At 41.5% G+C, this 21076-nt stretch overlaps 1 protein-coding gene across 1 annotated transcript in view; it reads left to right on the top strand.

Moving 5' to 3' along the window:
• The window catches only part of VEGFD (vascular endothelial growth factor D), a 59371-nt gene that overhangs the window by 36332 nt on the left and 1963 nt on the right, over positions 1-21076 (top strand). Inside the window, exons 2-6 of the mRNA XM_019525068.1 lie at positions 2302-2512; positions 9956-10146; positions 12416-12564; positions 15856-15953; positions 19967-20162. Of these exons, the coding sequence (XP_019380613.1) occupies positions 2302-2512; positions 9956-10146; positions 12416-12564; positions 15856-15953; positions 19967-20162 (845 nt within the window). The remainder of the gene's footprint in view (positions 1-2301; positions 2513-9955; positions 10147-12415; positions 12565-15855; positions 15954-19966; positions 20163-21076) is intronic.

Raw genomic sequence — 21076 nt, 5'->3', positions numbered from 1 at the left:
CAGTTGAAGCACACCTATTTCTCAAAGCCAGTCATGAACAGGTTAAGCTGACTCGTAGCTCAATAGGTCTCTCTCAGACCTTGAGTGGCACTGCCAAGGTCTGGCCGTACTTCCAGCTCCTGTCCTGGTGTTTACCTAACTTTGCTTCAGGCTCCTGCACAGTCTTATCTCTGGCTCCCTGATTCCTTTATGGCATTTTTCTCTTAACATTTGACATAATCTTCTGGAGATTTTCTGGCCCAGACCCAGAGTGACAATCTTGTTCTTACCATTTCTCTGATCTTATGCTCTACTTGAGAAAAACACATGTTGTAGTTGCAGGTGTACTGAAGCAAAGATGTTCTTTATAGATTCAGCTTATTTCCCTTCTTGCATGGGAATAACGAAATTGGTATCAAGTAACCTTATGCTGTTTAATGGTATCGACACTTGGGGGCTTTAACTATATGGCCTTAGTCCAAGTGGTACAACCTTCTAAGATAGAAAAGGCCATAAATACATAGTGATCAGAAAGATACAGTCGTGTTTTTCTGTGTTCTTTGATCTTTGTGACATAAGCCATTCTGGTAGGTGCAACAATTTTTAGGAAATCCTTTGGTATACAGTTTGACAAAGACAAAAAGAAAAACCTCAAATCAGTGACCCTCATACAAAGTACAGGGATATGCCTTCTAATTGGCAGAATGTCCTAGCCTCATTCTAGAGGTTCTCTTTAATTTCCATATGAATTTAAAGTCCCAGACACCATTCACTGAGCTGGAATGTCTTGCTATAATAAAAAGCATTGCAGTTGTGTCTAGTTGGATTTACCATGCTATTTAGTTTTAGTACACACAAGCTACATATCCTTTAACTGCTCTATAATTGGTCCAATGCTCTTAGAATCTATTGGGTAGAGTTAGACAATTTGTGAATTAAAAAATAAGTCAATTTCTTGGAATTAAATATGCATTACCAATCGTTTGCTCAGGTCTTCTTCCAGATTTCCTACATCAGCAAATCTTTCAATGGGAGTGTTTTGTAGAGCTTCATTGCAATTCAGGATAAGTAAGAATGATTCACATTTATATTAAACTTTCTGCCTAGAAGGTTTGAAAAACACTTTCCAGGATTCACTTAATATGAATTAATAGGAAATCACTTCATTCACTAGAGAAATATAGCCATCTCTATGGTAAAACATGACAGTTGGCCAGAGCACAGAGCAACATTGCATATGGGGTTAGGGAAGGAATGAATAACTTATTTCAAGTGAACTACACAGGGAATTTTAGGTCAGTGGAAGGTAATTACTGAAAAATGAACTTGGCCAGAATATCCAGGCTAACATCTGCACTATTGCAAAATAAATACCACAGATGTTTTAATAATGAATAACATGTGTGATCAGTACCATGGTTTTACCTCTAATCCAAAAGACTGCTCCTTCTTCAGCATGCTGTGTGGAGCATTGGCTTAGTACTAGTTCAGATCACAAAATCATTCTACTAAATCACCAAACTTGTAGGTAGTGGCAACCTGAGGTCATCTTAGTGTTGTCTTGTTCATAAGGACTGGTGTTTTACTTAAGAGAATTCATGGGATAACAGCCCATAGAGGGCAACTCTTCATCATGCGGCAAAAAGTATAACCAAGACAACCCTCCCAACTCAATACATACACCCATTACAGAGGTAACAATTTACATAATTCAGAGCTAATCCACTAATTTACATAATCCAGAGCATCCACTAATCTGATGAATTAATAGAAATAACTTTGTCTCTGTGTTTTATGTCAGGCTGAATCAGAAGAACCTTACATTTCAACATAGGGTCCAAGAACAGCTCCCTGCCCTGTCCCCAAAGAGTGGTTTTTATTAATTTTAGCACTGACATCAGACTACAACACTGGGCATTGTAGGTTATAAGACTCTAAGAGGGTCTCCAGAAAGCTTTGGGACTCAGGAAGGTACCATGTCTGCTGGAGCTCCTTATCAGCAAGGGGAACAAGGTCTTAAAGCATACAATGTGGACTTCCCTCTGTCCAACCAACTTTTCTGGCCATTGTGGAGGAGGACAGCTACATGAATTGGCTTTCTCTTTGTCTTCTCTCCAGTTCACATGGTCATAAAGACTGGAAATGAAGCTGAGTTTCTGGCACAGTCAGATAAATAGGGAGACACCCACATAGCCTTGTACGTGCATCCCCAGGTGTGCCATGGTGTTCTGAGGAGTGTGCTTTTTTCTGGGTTTCCTCTAGACAGCATTCTATGTACACTTCAAGTACACTGCCCTTCTGATGTTCCTTTCTTCATTTTAGAGGACATCCCTGTCAGCATTAGAACGATCAGAACAGCAGATCAGGAAAGCAGCCAGTCTAGAAGAGCTGCTTCGAATCACTCATTCAGAAGACTGGAAGCTGTGGAAATGCAGGCTAAAACTCAAAAGCCTGGCCAATTTTGATTCCCGATCTGCATCGCATCGCTCCACTAGATTTGCTGCTGCTTTCTATGACATCGATACACTAAAAGGTAGGTATATTGTTGTACATGAGTTCCCTGTCACCTGTTTCACTACGAGGATTCCCAGCTGTTGGTGCAAGTAGGGGTTAAATAAGCTGGCATTCTTAGAAGAGACCAACATCAGAGAGAAAATGGTGGATATGGAAAACAGCATAAAAAGGAGGAAAAAGTTAGGCAACAGCCTGAATACATCTCCATTTTATGTGCAGAGCTGGTTTATTGTTTTCTGTACACAATCCAAATGAAAGATGTATTAAGCATGGGCTTGTCAGTCAACAGAACAAGAAAGGAAGTAAACAGGCAGGAATAGCTTGGAATGGCTAGCTGCAAGGACTGCCAATAGCAATATGCTAAATCTTGGAATTTGCTTGTAGGCAGAAACAATGGACTTTACAGCTAGCACTGAAATTCCTTCTTTTATTAGGTGTGTTTTGATGTAAGGCACCTCATCAGCAGCTACATCTGGGTAGGAGCTGATTCATGCTGCATGCTGTTGAGCATGCTGGGAGAATTTCTGGACAGAGAGGAAGTATACAGAAACAACAGATGACACCTAGATGAGAAAGGGAATACAAAACTGTATACAAAATAGAATGAAAAAAAATCCACAGTGGGCACAACTGCATGAGACTTTTACCCCACAATTGACTAATTAGCTGCACATTAAACATCTCAGCGTCTACACATGCACCCCGGTAGGCTGGAGTACACTAATTTACTCCACAGCAGGATAGTACTTGTACATTTACAAGTAGTAATCTGCTTCAGAGTAAAAAACTCCACAGTGGCACCCATGTAGACTCTGGAGGGGCTGGCTGGGGCATGAGGGTGCTTCAGTGCAGGGACTGCCTGCTAGCTAGTCCTGTACTGAAGCACTCTTGTGTCACAGCCAGCCCTCCCCCCCCCGGCCGCACGTTGAACCAGGGGGAGCAGCTCCAGGCTGGCAGACTAACCCCCAGGGCCCCCTGCCAGTCAGGGCTGCTCCGACCCAGCTTAACATGCTGTACATGAATAAACTATGGAGCTTATTGCTCCTGGGTGCATGTTCAAACATTGTGCCCAGGAATGATAAACGACAGAGCAATAAGCTCTGCAGTTTATTCATGCACCATAATTGCATGTGCACACATGCCCAGTGCCTTCTAGAGGAAAGAATCAAGGTCTAAGATGAGTTCACTAAAAGTAAACCAGGGGTTAGTTACCATTCCTTGATGAAGTGAACAGATATTATACAACAGAGCCTTGCTATACAAGCTGTGACATAAGCAGGTGTAAAGATCTGGTCCTCGGGTATGTGTAGACCCTCAGGTGGGTTTTATACTCACCGCTTCAATTTAGGGTGAAGTAAAGCCCCATGCGTGCACACATCATGCTGACTTACCTGCCTTTCCAGTGGGGAGGGGAGGGCGAGCTGCCAGTGGGCAGAGTGGTCACTGGGCTGTGGCGGGGCGGGGGGCTGGGGCTTCCCTCTGCAGCAGCTCACCCCAAGCAGTACCCGCCTGCAGGCATCCGACTCAGGCAGTCCCAGGGGGCACTGCAGCCACAGAAGGAAGCACTGGGCTGCTGCGATGCTCAGGCAGGCTCCCGGGGTGGTGGTGGTGGGGGGGGGGGAGTTAAGGCTCATCGTTATTCTTGGATGGAGCTTGCTTTCCCAGGCTGCTGCCAAGCTGTCTGCAGGGCTTCCTGGAGAGCCCCTTCACACCATGGCTGTAGGGGCAACAAACCAAAATTCCTCGAAGGAGTTTTAGTTTGCTGCGCCCCAAGTCATTTAAGGCGCATTACACCGCCAAATTTCCTACAGCATCTGGAAATAATGCCAATACGCCACCGAGGCGTGCAAACACCCACAGCATTAAAGCGGTACAAAAGCATTTAGCCGACTTTGAAGTGTCATGAACACATGCCCCTTGTTTCATCTACACATGGCTATTGACCCTGAAATGATGGAACTCAAGCCAGAGTATTCGCTCCTCTGTTGGGAAACTAAGAATGAATGATACTATTGTGAGAGGGCTTTAGAACACCCTTTCGTACATTTGCTTACTCTTTCACATCATTTGATTAAATAGTTATGTGGATGTTTTTGGCTAAAGTTGAATTTTAATCTCTGAGAAGGACCACAAAGGCACAGACATGAAGGCCAATGTGAAATGCATCTGTATACAACTTTAAGGAATTCAAGAAATTGCATAATTTATTATAAAGACAATAATATTCTGGTGCCTGACGCAAGAGAGACTGGTAGGGAGAGTTAGAAGAGATGGATTTTTTTCAGAATATTTGCAAGAATTCTGTATAGAGGCATTAACAGTCTAGGGAACTATTTGCATCCAATACAAATTGCAAGGTTTTCCTGTAGAAATCCTGAAAGCCAACTTTTAGTTTTCTCATGTAGTGAAATATCAGCATTGCAGAAAAATGGTGACCATTCATTGTCTATATAACAATACAACAAATGACTGCATCATGTGGACTAAGGCAATATTCTATATGCTTTTATTAACACCAAAAAGAATACAATTGTTCATGTAACTAGAGCACGGGAACAAAAGAGAGAAAAGTGTAAGTGGATGAATCTGTACTGGGAAAAATTCTTTAGTTTGGCCATCCATAGCTGGGGTGTTAAATGTGTGGATCCGGAGGGGCATGGCAGTGCAGTCACATCCCACTTTAGTTGTGCCACATGTGAGCTCTTGATCTGGGCTTCAGAGCCTGGGGAATGATCACTGTAGCTGCTGCTCATCCTTTCCTTTCCTCTGCTGCTGAATTCAGAAGGAAGGGGACAGAGAGGAAGGGGAAACAGCAGCAGCATTCATTCCCAGGCTCCAGAGCAATGTGGAAGTAGTGGATCCAACCAGAAAATGCTCCAATCAGTTGGTGAGCTCGTTGCTCATTGCACACACAAACCTCTGGCAGGAGCCTCCACTGACCGGACAGTGAATTCAGAGCACACTGCACAGCCAAAGTAGAGGGCTGCATCCACCATTTCCCTGTTCCTGGATCCACTACTCATGTCAAACACACATTTGGAGGGCCAAATCTGACCTGCAGGGCCATATCATCCAGATCACAAGGCCAGGAATTTGGGAGTGGTGTGAGTAGGGGGTGGGGTCCACCACCAAATGTGAAGGTATGGAGCCCCACTGGGGACTCCTTTTGGAAGCAATAGGACAAGCAACATCTGCATTAGCTGCCACTGCATACCTTGCTGCCGGATCCAGCCCATGAGGAGCCCTACAGTTTAGATCTAGCCCCGGGGGGGAGGAGGGGGGTATCAAATGAGTTTGACACCTGTGAACTCTAAGAACTCTTAGCTAAGCACCTGTTGGGTAATGCCTGAAAAAATGTATTTCTTTGCTATTTCTCTTCCAGTCAGTGGAGGATGCCCTTTGAGTATGATGTGAGTTTTTATTTAGTGTGGTGTTATCATGAGAAAGTGAGGTCAAAGTGTAAGCTGCTCCTTACTCTGTTGCTCGATTACTCTTTCCAGGTATCACCAACCAAACTCAAAGTCCTCATCTTTGTATGAGCTTCCCTTTGCATAATCAAGACCTCCCACAAACAACCATATTCCTCTAGAATAATGCAACTCCCAAGTGTGTGAGGGGGGGTGGGTTGGAGATGGGTTTCTTGGCAGCTGAACTGCATATATAACTCACTTATGACTAAGATCAGAGTGACCATGAACCTTGGTGGTTTAAGAACAAATTGTAAAAACCCATTCAATTCCTTCTTCTAGCCTCCCTACAATAGCTCTAGCAAATGACTAAGAGGGGGAGAATACATGCACTTGAAAAAGGTATTTCTGTTAACATCCAGGCAACTGACATCTTAAATGATTATGAAAGGGCCATGCAATGCCAAATACACAACCCTTCTGGATCCACTACACATGTATGTAAACCAACACCACTTAGTGTGGGATACCTGACATCACATTTTCCTCAGTGAATAATAATAATAAATACAAAAATCCAAATTCATCTTTTTATCATAATAACAAATACAATAACAAATGAGCAACAAACATCACATGAAAACCTTGGAAAGAAAAATGTTAAAAATCACAATATACATGTGCATACATTATATTTCCCATTGACAGCAAATAGGCTGCTAACCAACTTCACTATCCCTGATACTCCTCATATTCTCAGTCTGGTGACCAGCAGATTGAATCCACCATCTCTGGGGCCTCTAAATTGATCCGAGGTGCTGGTTGTAGCTGTGTTGGTCTAATGCTATTCAGCTGGTCTAATAAAAGACATCACATTTACCCAAATAACCTTGTCTGAACTGATCTAATACACTTGTGTTATTTCCCCTTCCCAGCAAGCTCTCAGAGCAGGATGCATGCCTCTCTGACTGAGAGAAAAGTCATCCAAATTTTCCCTCAACCTCTTTCATTTCCTGGGATACTGAACAGATTTTTTTTTACCTCTGTGCCAGCAGGAGCTAGAACTCACCCAACCCCAATTAGTCTGTGTTTTCAGTAGGATAGTGTGCTATAGTCTACCAGGTCCTGTCCCTGTTCACAGACAGTTCTCTCAGGACAGTCCCTTCTGGGCCCACACGCCCCAAGCTGGTGGCCAGGATAGATTTTTTTTTTCGCTCTTCTTGAGCCCAGTGGTACTCCCAACATGACCACTAGCCATCATCACACCCCACTGAGGAAGCTCAAGGTTTCACTCACCTTTCCAAGATGGATGCATTTTGTAAAGTTCCCTTCTACAGTACAAGAAGGGGCAGGTCTATGATGAAGACCAGAATATAGTCCACCAAACCCTGACAGAACAGTGGCAAATTACAGCTGAACGGCCTAAATGAAAATGATAGGCCTGTGCTAGTCGGCAGTGATCTGATCCGGCTTCAGATCTGGCCACTTTGGATGGCTGTGATCCGATCTGCAGCTCTGAGCCGGGTTTCTGCCTCGATCCGGCCAAAGCTTCAGAGCTGCCTCGGAGATCTGGCCACGGGGCATAATGGGGAATCAATCGCATATCTGTAACTTTGTTGTTTTGTGTCTGACTTGGATGAAAGTTGCTTGTCCACATCTGGAGGGGCAGTTCCCCCCAAACCCCTGCACCGATCTTCTTGAAACTTGGCAGGCTTTGTGGCCTCAGTAAGAGCTACCAGCCCTGCAGTTGTGACCCCCTGTGTTGTAACACATAGACGTGACAGGAGTTTTGCTTTCAAGAATTTGGGGTACAGTTGCCCCCAAACCCCTGCACTGATCTTCTTGAAATTTGGCAGGCTTTGTGGCCTCCGCATACACTACCACCCCTGCAATTTTCACCCTGCTATGTTGTAACACCTAGACATGATGTGAGTTTTGCTTTCAAGAATTTGGGGTGCTGTTCCCTGTACTGATCTTCTTGAAACTTGGTAGGCTTCATCCTCTCCACGGAGTCTACCACCCCTGAAAATTTTATTGAAATCGGACAAAAAACAACAAAATTATAGGTATTCTATTTTTCCCCATTATACCCTATGGCCAGATCTCTGAGGCAGCTCCTAATTGCTTCAGGAAGCCGAACTAGGCAGCGCTTCGACCTGGATGTGCTGCTTCGCACCCCGAAGCGTCTGAAGCTTCTCCAGATCCGAAGGTCTGTCTGAAGCCTCACACAGCCCTAGAAAATAGCCCCTGCGGCCAAGACTTGCAAATGTGACAAGTGACTTGTGGGCCCTCAATCTGAAGCACTTTGAAAAGGCCTGATTGTCAACAAGCACTGAGTACATTTCGTCTAGATACCTTTTGAGTACCTGAAGGTAGGATAGAGGTATCTAGAGTATTCATAGATCCATAGATTGTTATGGGCTAGAAGGGACCTCACAGATCATCGGGTCCAGCCCCCTCCCCCCTACCAGGCAGGAAGACAACTGGGGTCAAGTGATCCCAGCAAAGTGACTGTCCAGTCTCCTCTTGAAAACCTTCAGGGTAGGTGACTGCACCACTTCTGGAGGGAGTTTATTCCACAGTCTGGACACCCTGACTGTGAAGGAGTTTTTCCTGGTATTAAGCCTGAAGCAACCTTCCAGGATTGGTCCTTTTTAGTGTTGTAGCCTTCTGGTAAAATCATAGTTCTACTAAAAACAATGGAAGTTTCACCCTAAAAGTGCAATACATTTAAGAGCAACTTATTTTTTGTATCTTTTTAATTATTATCAGGCGGGGAAAGAATGAGGATAAATTAAGGGGAAAACAAAACTTTCAAGGACTAAATGAAGAACCTCACTGACCCTTTTTTAGGAAATGGTTTATATAATAGGAAGGTGTAATAAAAGGTCTAAAAGAGAAATGTGAATGCACATCTGAAGACAAACTTTAACATTTAGGGTTAAGAACAGGATTTTGGCATTCTTTTTCTTTAGAAGTTTCTGTAGGACTGAGCTCTGTTTCATATTAGAGATTTTCTTAACACGACAGAAATTGCCCTGGACCACCAGTAAACTGTTAGAGGTAAGCTGCTAGTAGAAAAAGGCTTTTCATAGCTCTACAAGAACACAAAGGCCCGATAACTCTAGAGGTTCTCTACATGATTGTATTAGGTTGTTAAATACCAGTGAAAATAGAGGAAGGAAAGAGGACCACATTTAATGAGACAAGAAATCATTTTGATATGTAATTATGACAAATTCCACCAAGCTGTTCCTTTCTCACTCTCTGGTTAACTGAATAGTTAAAGCATTGTTCTCTCTCACAGTCAAAATATGAGAGGTCATCCTAAAATAAAACTGCCAGTCTGCAAAAATTCAATATCTGAGAGCTGTCATGATGTTTTGAATAGATAAATCATACTTAAATTTACATTTTTGTTATTCAGCCTTTAAACTCCTGAGAACACTTAAGTGAGAGTGTGTTTGCCTTGGATTTCAGTAGATGGTTTGGAATCATTGCTCCCTGCCTGGACCCCAGTGGACCTATTAAAAACATCTGACTAGAATCTCATTACTCTGTTTCTCCACCTGAACAGACTCAATTTTATTCTTCTTACATTTACACTAGAGTAATTTGAACCAACTGTGTACTGATAATAAGACTTCAGATTTACAGTGTTGCAAACAAGGGTAAAAATTGACTCTACTTGTACAGAAACAGATTATAGAGCAGATCCTCAGCCAATGTAAATCAACACTTTTCCATTGAAAGCAGAGGATCTGCAGTGCTTAAAACCAAGTGAATTTCCAGTTCCATATGTTTCATAGTTAAGGAAGAGAATAAACCTCAAAAAGCAAACCCTAGCAAAATAACCTCTTAATCCATTTAATGGGCATGATACTTCTGTCCTCAGCAATTCTTTGGTTCTTGCTCAAAAATTATCAACCAACATTATCAGCCAACACTGTAAATGGCCAACAAAATTCCAAGTCTACTTTATTTATCCAACACATTGTTAAATCAAGCATCGAATTTTTTCTTGTTTCTGTTCATGATGATGGTTCTTTCTGTAGTCATAGATGAGGAGTGGCAAAAAACTCAGTGTGTGCCAAGGGAAACCTGTGTGGAAGTTGCCAAGGAGCTGGGTACAACCACCAACAAATTCTTTAAGCCTCCCTGTGTGAATGTGTTCCGATGTGGAGGCTGCTGCAATGAGGAGAGTCTGAGCTGCATGAATACAAGCACAACTTACGTTTCAAAAACGGTAATGAGACTATTCATCTTTTTTCTATCTTCTTTCTCAGAGACAAGGAGGGATAAAAGGATGTTGGGTCTCTCCAAGACTGCTATGGAACTACTTGTGCCTGAGACTCATTCTCTGCATTTTCATAAACATAAAAAAATTCTTAATTTTTATTTACTTAGAGTGAATGCAACCTTGGGAAAGATTATTTAGCTTGTTTTCTATACAAGTATGAATGACTAGACAAGTATAAAACTGGAGAATCAGAACCAGTGTGCACGTCTACACGAGACACTAAATGCGCAGTAGACTAATTCTACTGAGCATTAGTGTGTCATGACAGAAGTCATGATAATGTGCTAATGCACAGTAGAGTTAGTCTACAGTGCATTAGCATCACTAAAAAATCATGCATCGGCACTACTGTACCATAGCACTGGTTACTGTGCATTGGGTTAATACTCGTTATTACAGTTACTAAACTTAATGTGCCAGAACTACAGCCCATGAATGCACATGTAGATGCACCCAGTGAATGATGATGTTAATAAGCTTAATTATTGTATTCTTAATATTTATTGTTACCTGGACCCAGAATTTCCTGATGGCTTTTGGAAACTCCCCATACTACAGAGCAAATAGATTCTTTTGGAATTTCTGATGTGTGGTGCCTAAGAATTAAGACTTAATTTTTCTCTGCTGTGACAAAAACATTGATTGGTAATTTTGGGTGTCTAGCTTCAGAAGTCTTAAAGGTTCTTGAATTTTAAAAGTGCAGAGTATCTGCTCTCACAGAATCGCATATCTTAAATTAAATGCTCCAATTTTGAGTTGTTCCAAGTCACAAGTCACTTTTGAAAGTGTAGACTTAAATAATTAGTCAGGTGCAGCAAGTAGTAGCAGGCAGCAAATAACTTGAATTAAGTAGTCACATCTACAAGCGATGCTACATCACCATAGCAATGAGCTAGGGCAACACAGCATCTATGGGCAAAAATCATGACACTGCCACTACATCGCTGTAGCAATGCACTCCCTCAGTATAGCATGTTGCTATAGCAATATAGCATCTAAAAATAACCATATGGCACCACACTGTGTAGTACGAGCTGTTATTGCACCATAATTTAGTACTCCCAAAAGGAAGTACTAAATGAAGGCACAGTAATGTTGCCATAGGGGCACATGTAGACATGCCCAATGTAATTGAGTTTTTTCCATCGTGTGACTTTATAGTTACACCTTTAGTTCTTCTATAGCAACATATTAGTCCTAGTAATAAAAAGTTTTTGTACTTTCACTAAATTCATAGATAATTAGCTAAAGCATTCTAATGGCAATGGGTCTGATTCCTAGCTGTCATTCTAGTCCTGTATCAGTGTGCTTTCACTGGTTTCCATGGAGTTATACTAGAATACAATGAAGTGTTGAAAGAGTGAATCAAGCCTAATACTTCGTATGCAGATGTTCATTAAATGATTCCATTCCATGTCAGGAGGAGAGAGCTCTCATTAGCTGTTGGCAATATACCATGGATGTCTTAGCAACTCAGAGGTCTGGGTCAGGCTAAAAATATTTTATGCATTTATCTTTGAAACTGTCGCTCATAAGATTTAAAAAATAAATAAAATACATTTAGTTCTTCAGAGTTCAACATTCCTTTAATTTTATTCAAAATAACTGTTCTCAAAAGCCTTTGAGCCAAATACTGCTCTTAGTTTCAACAATAAAAAATTGGTCACTTAGAAAAAAACAAACTAATAAACAGCGGACATACTCCAGAGTTTTGCCCATATTACTGAAAAAAAGATTTTTTTCCTTAAAGATATTTATTTCCTTTCGGAAAAGCTATAGATTTCTCAGTGTAATAACCAATGGAAATAGAGGCAGAGAAGATCAATGAGTAGCTATATAAATGACTAAGATTAAATACATTATGCATCTAATAACAAAGTCCAGTTTTCTGCATGTTTTACAGCTTTGCTGTAAAAATAATGATGAGACCATTTGATGCATTTGCAAAGCACTTTACCAATTCATGGCATGCTCATTAAATAATATTTATAGTACTTCACTTCCTTAGTCCTGAGGCTGCCATACTGAGCAGTTTGTACTTAAGAGACATTGTTTACTTTTCCCCTTTGATTAACTTAGATCATACCCATGGTGGCTGCCAGAGGAGAAGAGGGAAGGTGAGGGGAAATAAAAGCAGAGGGTAGGAAGTTAGTATATAAATTATTTTAAGTAAAACTATAAAGTAGAAATTGAAAAGCATGTTTCATCCTTTCAGCTTTTTGAGATTTCAGTTCCTTTGACAAATGTGCCAGAGCCAGTGCCAGTCAAAATTGCCAACCATACTGGTTGTAAGTGCTCATCAAATATTCAGCGTCCCCCTTATACCATCATACGAAGATCAGTCCAGTATCCAGAGGAGGACAGGTAGGAACCTCTCTTTACAAAATATTATACACAGATTATACAGCACTAACAGCTTTTTTATTATACAGCTTTTTCCTTGTTACTTAGTCACTGTCATTTTTCTTTCATTTCTTATTTTCCTGCCTGTTTCCACATATCCCGGGTACCCTTCAAATTTACAGGGCCAAAACCAAACCTGAGTTAAACAGATTTCAGTAACTTAATGCACACCTGATGTCTGGCATGCAGATTAAGGTCCAATTCACTAAAGACCAGATCCAAAAAAAGACTTAGGCACCTAAAGCACAAGAATGACATCTGCAAAAACCTGTCTTAATCCTTAGGGCATGTATAGATGAAACAGGGGCCCTAAATTAAAGCAGTGGGTTTTAAAAAACACTGCTTGAATTTAGGACTGATTAAACCCCTATGTCATGCACACACCCCACTGACCCACCTGCCTCTCCAGTGGGGAGACAAGGGCAAGCTGCCAGTGGGAGGAGCAGTTGTGGGGGAGTGAGGCGGGGGGGTGAGGCTAGTGGTTGCCTCTGCAGCAGTGGCAGCCCCTGCCCCAGGTAGCACCCACCCTCAGGCATCTGACTTGGGAAGCACTGGGGGAAGTGCAGAGGGAAGCACTAGGCAACTGCACATGCTCAGGCATGCTGGCACACTTCAGGGGAAAAAAAGGAAAAAAAGATCAGGCTCACCACTTTTCTTGGGCACAGCCTGCTTTCCTGGGCTGCTGTCAAGCTGCCTGCATGGTTTGCTGCAGAGCTGTAGAGCTGTACAGAGCCCAGTGCTTCACTCCATGGCTGTAGGGGCAATCAACAAACTAAATCTCCTTGAAGGAGTTTTAATTTGCTGCACCCCGCATCATTTAAGATGCATTACGATGCCAAATTTCCTACAGCGGCTTGAATTAATTTGCAATATGCTGCCGAGGTGTGCAAACACTGATACCATTAAAGCAGTGCAAAAGCATTTAGCCTGCTTTAAAGTGTCATGCACACATGCCTCTCGTTTCGTCTACACACTACCCTCGGCACTACTATGTCATGGGACTGTGCATGACCTTGTGACTGATCTGAGCATCTTGGCACTATTGGCACTATTTTACACCATTTAGTATTTACAAAATAGGTGTCACTGTACCTAAGGTTTCTGAGAGGCCTTATCAGCATTGCTAACTGTCTATAAAGTTATGGAAGTCTATAAAAGCAAGGCTAAAAATGCGTGTCCGTAAAGTCCATAAAAAATGGAGCTGTACATACAAAAACTAAGCAATCAGAAGCTTGATGGATGGACAGAGAATACCAGGAGCACAACACCCTTCAGGGCGAATTCTTTCATGGTTTTGTAGTCCCCTAGCCCCCACCCATGTGCTGCTGCTACTGCGCATCCTGTTGCCTGCCTGTAATACTTCTGGGTCCCAGGTAGGCAAACAGTAGTCCTTTTTTAGGTGTCTATGCCTGAGTGGGGGGCAAGACTAGTAAGGGTAAGACTAAGGGATGGGATGGGTGGAGCAGCATGGTGCAAGGTGCAGTTAGGGGTATCAGGATGTGGGGTGAGTAGGGTACACCTAAGGTGAGCAAAACAGTGGCTGCAGACAAGCAGGACTGCCAACTTAAGAAAAAAGATACTGATAATTTGCAAAATTTTTATTGACAACCAAACTTTTTTACTATTATTTGTGTTAAACCCCTAAATCTGAACTAGAGCCTGGCAGAATGAGGGCCTGGCAGAAAGGTTATATTTATATTATGTAAAACATGTCAATAAAGAAGTGTAAATGTCAGTAAAAATTTTGTAGATTGTCAGCAACAAAATTGTCTTGGGTTGACAACCCTGGGCCTTGTCTTGTGAGTATGCTCATAGAACATCTAACAAATACTGAAAGGATAGACTTCAGCACAAAGCATATCATTCCACAGCCTCTTTCATTCACAAACATAGCTGATGGTGGTACCAGCACTGCCTACTTTTCATAGTCCAGAAGTTAAAGTATTGACCCAATAATTAGGAAACTTGACCCTGAAGGGATTCAATTCTTCAGTTTCCACCAGCCAGAAAAGTGCCCTAATCACCAGGCCATAAATGAGACTGAAACCAGAAAGAGGACTTTTTCCATCCATCTTGTTGAAGCTGTGCCACTCTGCAGCTATGACTACAAGATAAGCAGGGCCAGAAAGCAAACAAGAGGGAGCATGTATCAGTGATCCAGGAAGAAAGATGCCCAGCTTGGAGGAATGTTGTGAATTCTGGTCCTTGCTCCCAGGACTGCTTACAGTGTTTCTAGAGTCACTGGAAAAAAGCCACAGACAATGTAGGAAGCAGAGAGAGGAATCCAGGACTCCCTTTAGGGGACTGACCCCATCTCTGAGTTACAGTTAAGCTTCGTCTTCCTTTCTTTCTCTCAAATCTTGCTTTGCTGGCTGGATGGTGGCTCAGTTTCAACATTAGGGATTAGGAGTGCCTCACCAGCCTAGCCCTGCTTCTAGCTTGGTGGGTAAGGTAGCCTCCTTGAAGATGAAAACTGTGGGTTTGAGCCACTTCAGCCTGAGGAGGGCCACACATGGTTTTCCCACTTCCTGGGCTAGTGCTATAACTAACAGAATAGTATGGAAAAGGTAAGGGAGCAGGTAACGGGAGGGGAGCACTCTTTCTTTAGCCCTGTTTTTAAAAGTGAGCATGTCATTTATGCTCAAAAAGAAAACTTAGACACTCAAGTCCAGGAGTAGTTTTTGGACTGTGAATCTCATAAATGTACTTCGCTTAAGGCTACATGGAGGTGCCCAAGTCTAGGAGAGAGGCAACATTTTAGCCACACCCCTCTTTGTTCAGTATTTCTATTGGTTGGTTGACACATTGCCTTGTTCAGTGCTGCTACAAATGCTGTCTCTAGAGGACAGGCTCTCCCTGTTGACTGGGTAGAAAACTTAGATGCCTACCTCCCAGTTGTGTGAATTATCACCCAGAGGACGAGTACCTAAAGCAAGGCACCCCATATCTAAATCTCTTCATGGAACTGTCTCCAAGTCCCTAACTGTAAGTACAGGAATAATCCCATTCAAGATAATTTAACTGTTCATATTCTTAAATGCATTTTTGAACTGGAGCCTGAATACGGGTGGTCTCAGGGTTTCTGTCTGAAGTAATAATACACATCATTGCCATTTATTCATGTATTACACTTGGATAATCTAGCTGTAAATAACCGGCTTGAGCAAACTAGCAGACTCATCTCTTCAGATAAAAACAGTAATTCTCTTGAAACTTTTTTCATAGAAATGATTATATTGCTTTTCCTTCTAGATGCCCTTTTTCCAACAAACTTTGCCATAGTGGGTGGATATGGGACAGTGACAAATGTGAATGTGTGGTGGACACACAGCATCCCAACCGAAGAGAAGGTAAATGTAATTATATTAACTGATGCTTTCTTAGCCTGACAAAGTGTATTTGTACCCAAAAGCTCGCAAAGAAGATTTTTTCCAACTATTTGAGTTGGTTTAATAAAAGATATCAGATTTACCTAAAGAACCTTGTCTGTCGTCATATTAACTGACACTTGTACCATCTGCAACACTGAGAAGGTGCATTGAGATTCTTTTTCACATTAGTTAGGAATTCACTTGGATTCTAAATTACAAGATTACATTGCCTTATTACTTAATAATAAATCAGTTGAAAACATGGTGAAAACAACCACAAATCTAATATTACCTCATCTCATTTTCTTCTGGTCTTTTATTTTTATTAGCAACTGCAATAATGAAGAGCAGTATATTAGAGGGAATTACATTTCTGCTTTCATAGGTAATTTAGTAACTCATTTAGGGGCCTTTACAATCAGTAATCCTCATCTATTGATCAATACAAAAATGCTTGTAAGGTTTTTTTTTTAAATTATAAACAAATTGCCAAAAATTTTGGCATGTAAACTCGATGCCAAATTCTGCTCTCATACAGTTTATGTATGAAACCCCTCAATGAAATCCAGTGGGTCATATAATCTGCAGATTGTCAGAAAATTCTGTTTCCCAGTTGACCTGCCTGTTTGGGACTTCAGAGCTTAATCCTGCCTTCGTCCTTACTCACATGGGAGTAGCTTTCATAGATCAGACAGGCAGCAAGCCAAAACCAAGAGGCCTCATGCTTCTGAGACACCTCTTTGAAGCAAAATGCTTCCTGTGCTTACATCATATGCTGGGCTCAGGCTTTACAAGGTTTGTCATCTTCTCCACTTGTGCTCCGCTAGATCTGTGGCTGGTATGTTAGCCATTTCATGTTACCCATGACAAGTACCCAATTCTCACCTCATTCACTCAGTGGGTAGATGTAGAGATTGTGGGGGGGGGCTTGTTAGATGTTTCACTTTTTGCTGCTTAAATGTTGATCGATGTTAGTGCTAGCTCAAGTTTAGAGCAGTCGCACCTTAAAACTAAAAAACTTCTCTGACTGTCTCCCACCTGCACAGCTGTGACTTGCCAATAGAAAGCTGGCAAGCATGGGCTTGACTAGGAGCTACAGCTGTGAGTTGCCATTACAGGGCTGGTGAGCCAGAACAGCATTTGATCCCTGCTCTAGGTGGGGGTGTCTGAGAGAGGGGTGGGGGTGGGAAGGAACATGAAGCTGGGGGACAGAGATAGTGGGATGGGTGTGGGTAGTGAAGTGGGAGGTGGTATGGAAATGGGGGTGGGAGAAGGTGGTGAAATAAACCACTAAAGGACAAAAAAAAAGGTTTTAAAAAGACATAAAGAAGTAAATTAAAGAAGACCTCATGTTTTAATAAATTGGGATTGGGATTAGGTTGTGGGGAGTGCTAGTCATGCTTCTTGGGGTGGCTGGAAAGTGGGAGCAGTAAAGGAAGGTGTGTTTGGGAGAGCTACTGTCCCTACCCTGGGAAGGAAGCCCCAGCTCATGGGGACCTGATCTGGCTTCCTCTTTTGTTCCCACCCTACCCCCCCAGACTGCACTTCTGGACCCATCTGTGTCCTGCAGTCTGCCTAGCTAGCATGTGCTATGCAGGCTGTTTGCACAGGGTTGCACTCCTGGGGACAGGACAGTCACACCCCTGAGGGCCAGAAGAGGAATTAGCTTGGTGCCAGAGCCACCCCCTGGGCAGTAGAGTTCAGGAGATAAAAAGTCTCCACACAGAACAAGAGGGTGGGGGAGGGAACACTGTAACCTGGAATGCTGGAGGACTGCAACTTGGGCAGCTCATCTCTAGGGAATGGCCACACATTCATGGAATACAAGCTGGGTAACACAGATCAGCAATAAACCTGCCCTGGAGTGGTGAAAGTAAACTGCTTAAAGTGTGCTTAAAACTAGTTTCAGGTATTAATATGCAGACAATCCAGAGATTAAAAACTCTAAGCACCACCTAAAATTAATGTGTAGCAAGGCCCTTTGGCATGCAAATAAGACCTGAGCCAACCCACTAATGCCAATAGAACTAAGTATGAGAGTAAGGGTTTGCATTATCAAGGTCTTGGATAAAAACTGAATAAAGTTGATGGAGCGTAAGGCTAGGAGTGGTTTCTAAGAAAGCTTTTAACTTGGTATAAAACCATAACCCAAAGATTTTTTATGAACTACTTTTATCCTTCCTCTACTCTTGGTGAAAAGACTAGAACCTGTCAAAGAAATCTGTTGAAAAATGTCCATGAGGATAATAAACCAACTCCTATAAGTCTGGAGAATCTTTCATATTGAGAAGTGTTAAACTCTCCCTAAGCACTGTGTAATATTTACATTTATATAGGGAATAATTTGGACTAGTCAAAATGAGGTTCTCATAAAAACTGTACTAGATGGAAACAGAAAGAAATCTTCTGTCCGTACTGTATATAAATTTGCATTCAAGAAATCAATGAATATACCAGCCAAATCAATAATAAAAGCAAGTTGACAAGTATTTGCATTCCTTGGCCAGAGACCAAAAATATAGCTGAATAACTTCATAAACTCTTTTGCCTGGTACAATCTTTTAGAATTAATAGACAAAAAACCAGCATTAGTGATCCTTCAGGGACATTATGTCAACTTGCATCAGATTATTCATCCATCAAGTTTCGTATGTTAGCTGTAGTGGCAAAGTCAGTATTTTAGAGGAAGACCAAAGGAACGCAAATTTATATTACATCTAACACATAGACATTTGTTCTGTGACCTTGCAATAAAATTAATGTACAGACTTACTGAAGTATGTGTTTTGTTGATGTAGAACAAATATTTCTGATGATAAACAATCATTTTTTAAAAATATGTGCAGTTTGGATGTGGGTTAGAAAATTAAATAAAACTTTGAGGCTAAAGCAAAGGGGAACTAAACACTAGCTAACAATTCAGATATGCTAAGGCTCATAATAGCAAGAGAGTGGGCATGGAGAATAGTTCTGTCATGATCCAGGCAGAATCTGTGCATCTTTAAATAATATTTGGTTCTTATTTTCATTTGGGTATTAATTTCCTGGTGCTAAATTAACAGTAATGAAGGCTTCTTTCAAGTAATGATGCTTGGGTCTCCCATATATCCTTTCTGCCATCGGAGATCAGAGCTCAGATTTCAAAGGCCATAGACGTAGGTTACATTCCACATGCCATAGGTGATTAAATCCAAGAGTTAATTGTAAAACTGCAGGAAATTACCTTTCCAGTGACACATTATATGCTGTGACCTTTAACCAGGGATGTGCTGCTGACATCTTAAAGGGCTCTCACAAAAGTGTTCCTGTTTTGCTGTGATAGACCATATGTTGTATGTTAGGATGAACATGTTTGGAGAGTGATCAGGTACTGCGGAGTACAGTCATTTGGTTTGTTCTTTTACCATTAGAACAAAATGTTTTCTGATTACTATAATCAACAAGGAAAATGTACTGCTTAGTAAATGGATTTAGATTAGCCTATACTTTTTATCTGTGATAACAAATACCCCGATTAGATAGATAGCATAGAACATTGAGTGTGTGTGTGCATGCACATGCATATGTAAACTCTGTAAGACATCCAGGTTTAACTTCCTTCACACTTTTTGCTTTAAACACTTGCTGTTCTGATGTAATCTGGTAGAGCCCCAAAACAAACTTCTAGCAATTCAAAGTCAGGTATATCTAGGGAGATCATCACATGTAGAAATGATTTAGCAGTATCTACTGTGGGTAACTTGATGAGATTGAAAGGAATGATCACAACCATGTTTTCATTTTGGTGGTGGTGGATTTTCACAGAAGGCTTCTGCATTTCACAGGAGTCCCTTCCAGCTTATTAACACATAATAGAAATTCCATAGACTAGATGCTACCTTCATGTACACATGAATAAATACTAGTGATTTCAGCTGAGGTACTATGTGTATATAGAAGATCAGAATTTATCAAAAGTAGCTTACTGCTCAAAAATTAATCTTTTGTTATAGGACTCCCTCCTCTTGCTGAGCTGGCTATGTGTGGACAACATATGGAATTTGATGAAGATAACTGTGAGTGCATCTGCAAACGGAAATGTCCTATCGATTTCTTTCAAAGTAAAGAGAACTGCAGCTGCTATTTGTGTCAGGAGAGCCAGGAGAGCTGTGCTCAGAAACACAAAATATTTCATGCTGAAACCTGCAGGTAACTGTTCCTTCCTATTCAATTGCACAATACTTACCATGACTGAGTATCATGAACAACACGTTCCATTCAGTTAAGCAATGTAAATGATCTTTGAAATTGTCATCCAGGTGCATTTACCAGTTTTTTTCCCTGGGATACAGTCCACTGTTGTTTAGGATATGTCTACACTGCTTCCCTGGCAGTCACAGGGATGTTTCTCCTGAGCATACCCCACCTACTCATTCCCACTCTGCATGCAATAAAACTCAGAGATATGACATACTAAGGGCAATTCCCACTGCTGCTCTCAGTATTCTAGAGGCAGAAATCTTGAACAGGAGCATCCTCAGTGAAAATCTACTGCCTCGTTTCTGGTTTGATATGTGCAGAGTAGGAGTAGGTGTCCGTGGCCTGCTTGAGAGCAATGCTCTGGGAATGCTGGAGAAGTAGTACAGATATATCTTTCACGATTAAAGCAAAGGGCAGGGAGTCAGAACCTGTAGGTTCTACTCTACCATGGATGGACTGCAAGACCCTGGATGGGTTACCTGACTCATAATGCTTTCAATATTTACCTCAGAGAATGGTGGGAGGTTTGTTTAATTTATGTGCTTTGAGATCTTTGGAGAAAAGGTGCTAGCTATTTAAACACAAATCCTTTTTATTTTTGCCATAGTAAATGAATACATTTTTATCTACATTTTAGCTAGAGAGACTATAAGGCACAAGGGATATAAAGTGGGATATGGAGCTTTCCATTTTTAGGTATTTATATTCAGTCCATGTCACTTGTATCGATGGTTGTTACAATCTGAGTGCTGTTACTTGGCCTTTGGGAAACCAGCTATGTCTAATTCATAGTGAACAGGTGTTCATGTGTTGAAAATATCATCATGCATATATATATATATATATATATATATATATATATG

This window comes from Gavialis gangeticus, unplaced genomic scaffold (genome assembly GCF_001723915.1).
Source record: "Gavialis gangeticus isolate Ggan-Ray unplaced genomic scaffold, GavGan_comp1, whole genome shotgun sequence".
In the NCBI taxonomy this organism is placed as follows: domain Eukaryota; kingdom Metazoa; phylum Chordata; order Crocodylia; family Gavialidae; genus Gavialis; species Gavialis gangeticus.
This window is presented reverse-complemented; position numbering and strand designations above follow the sequence as displayed.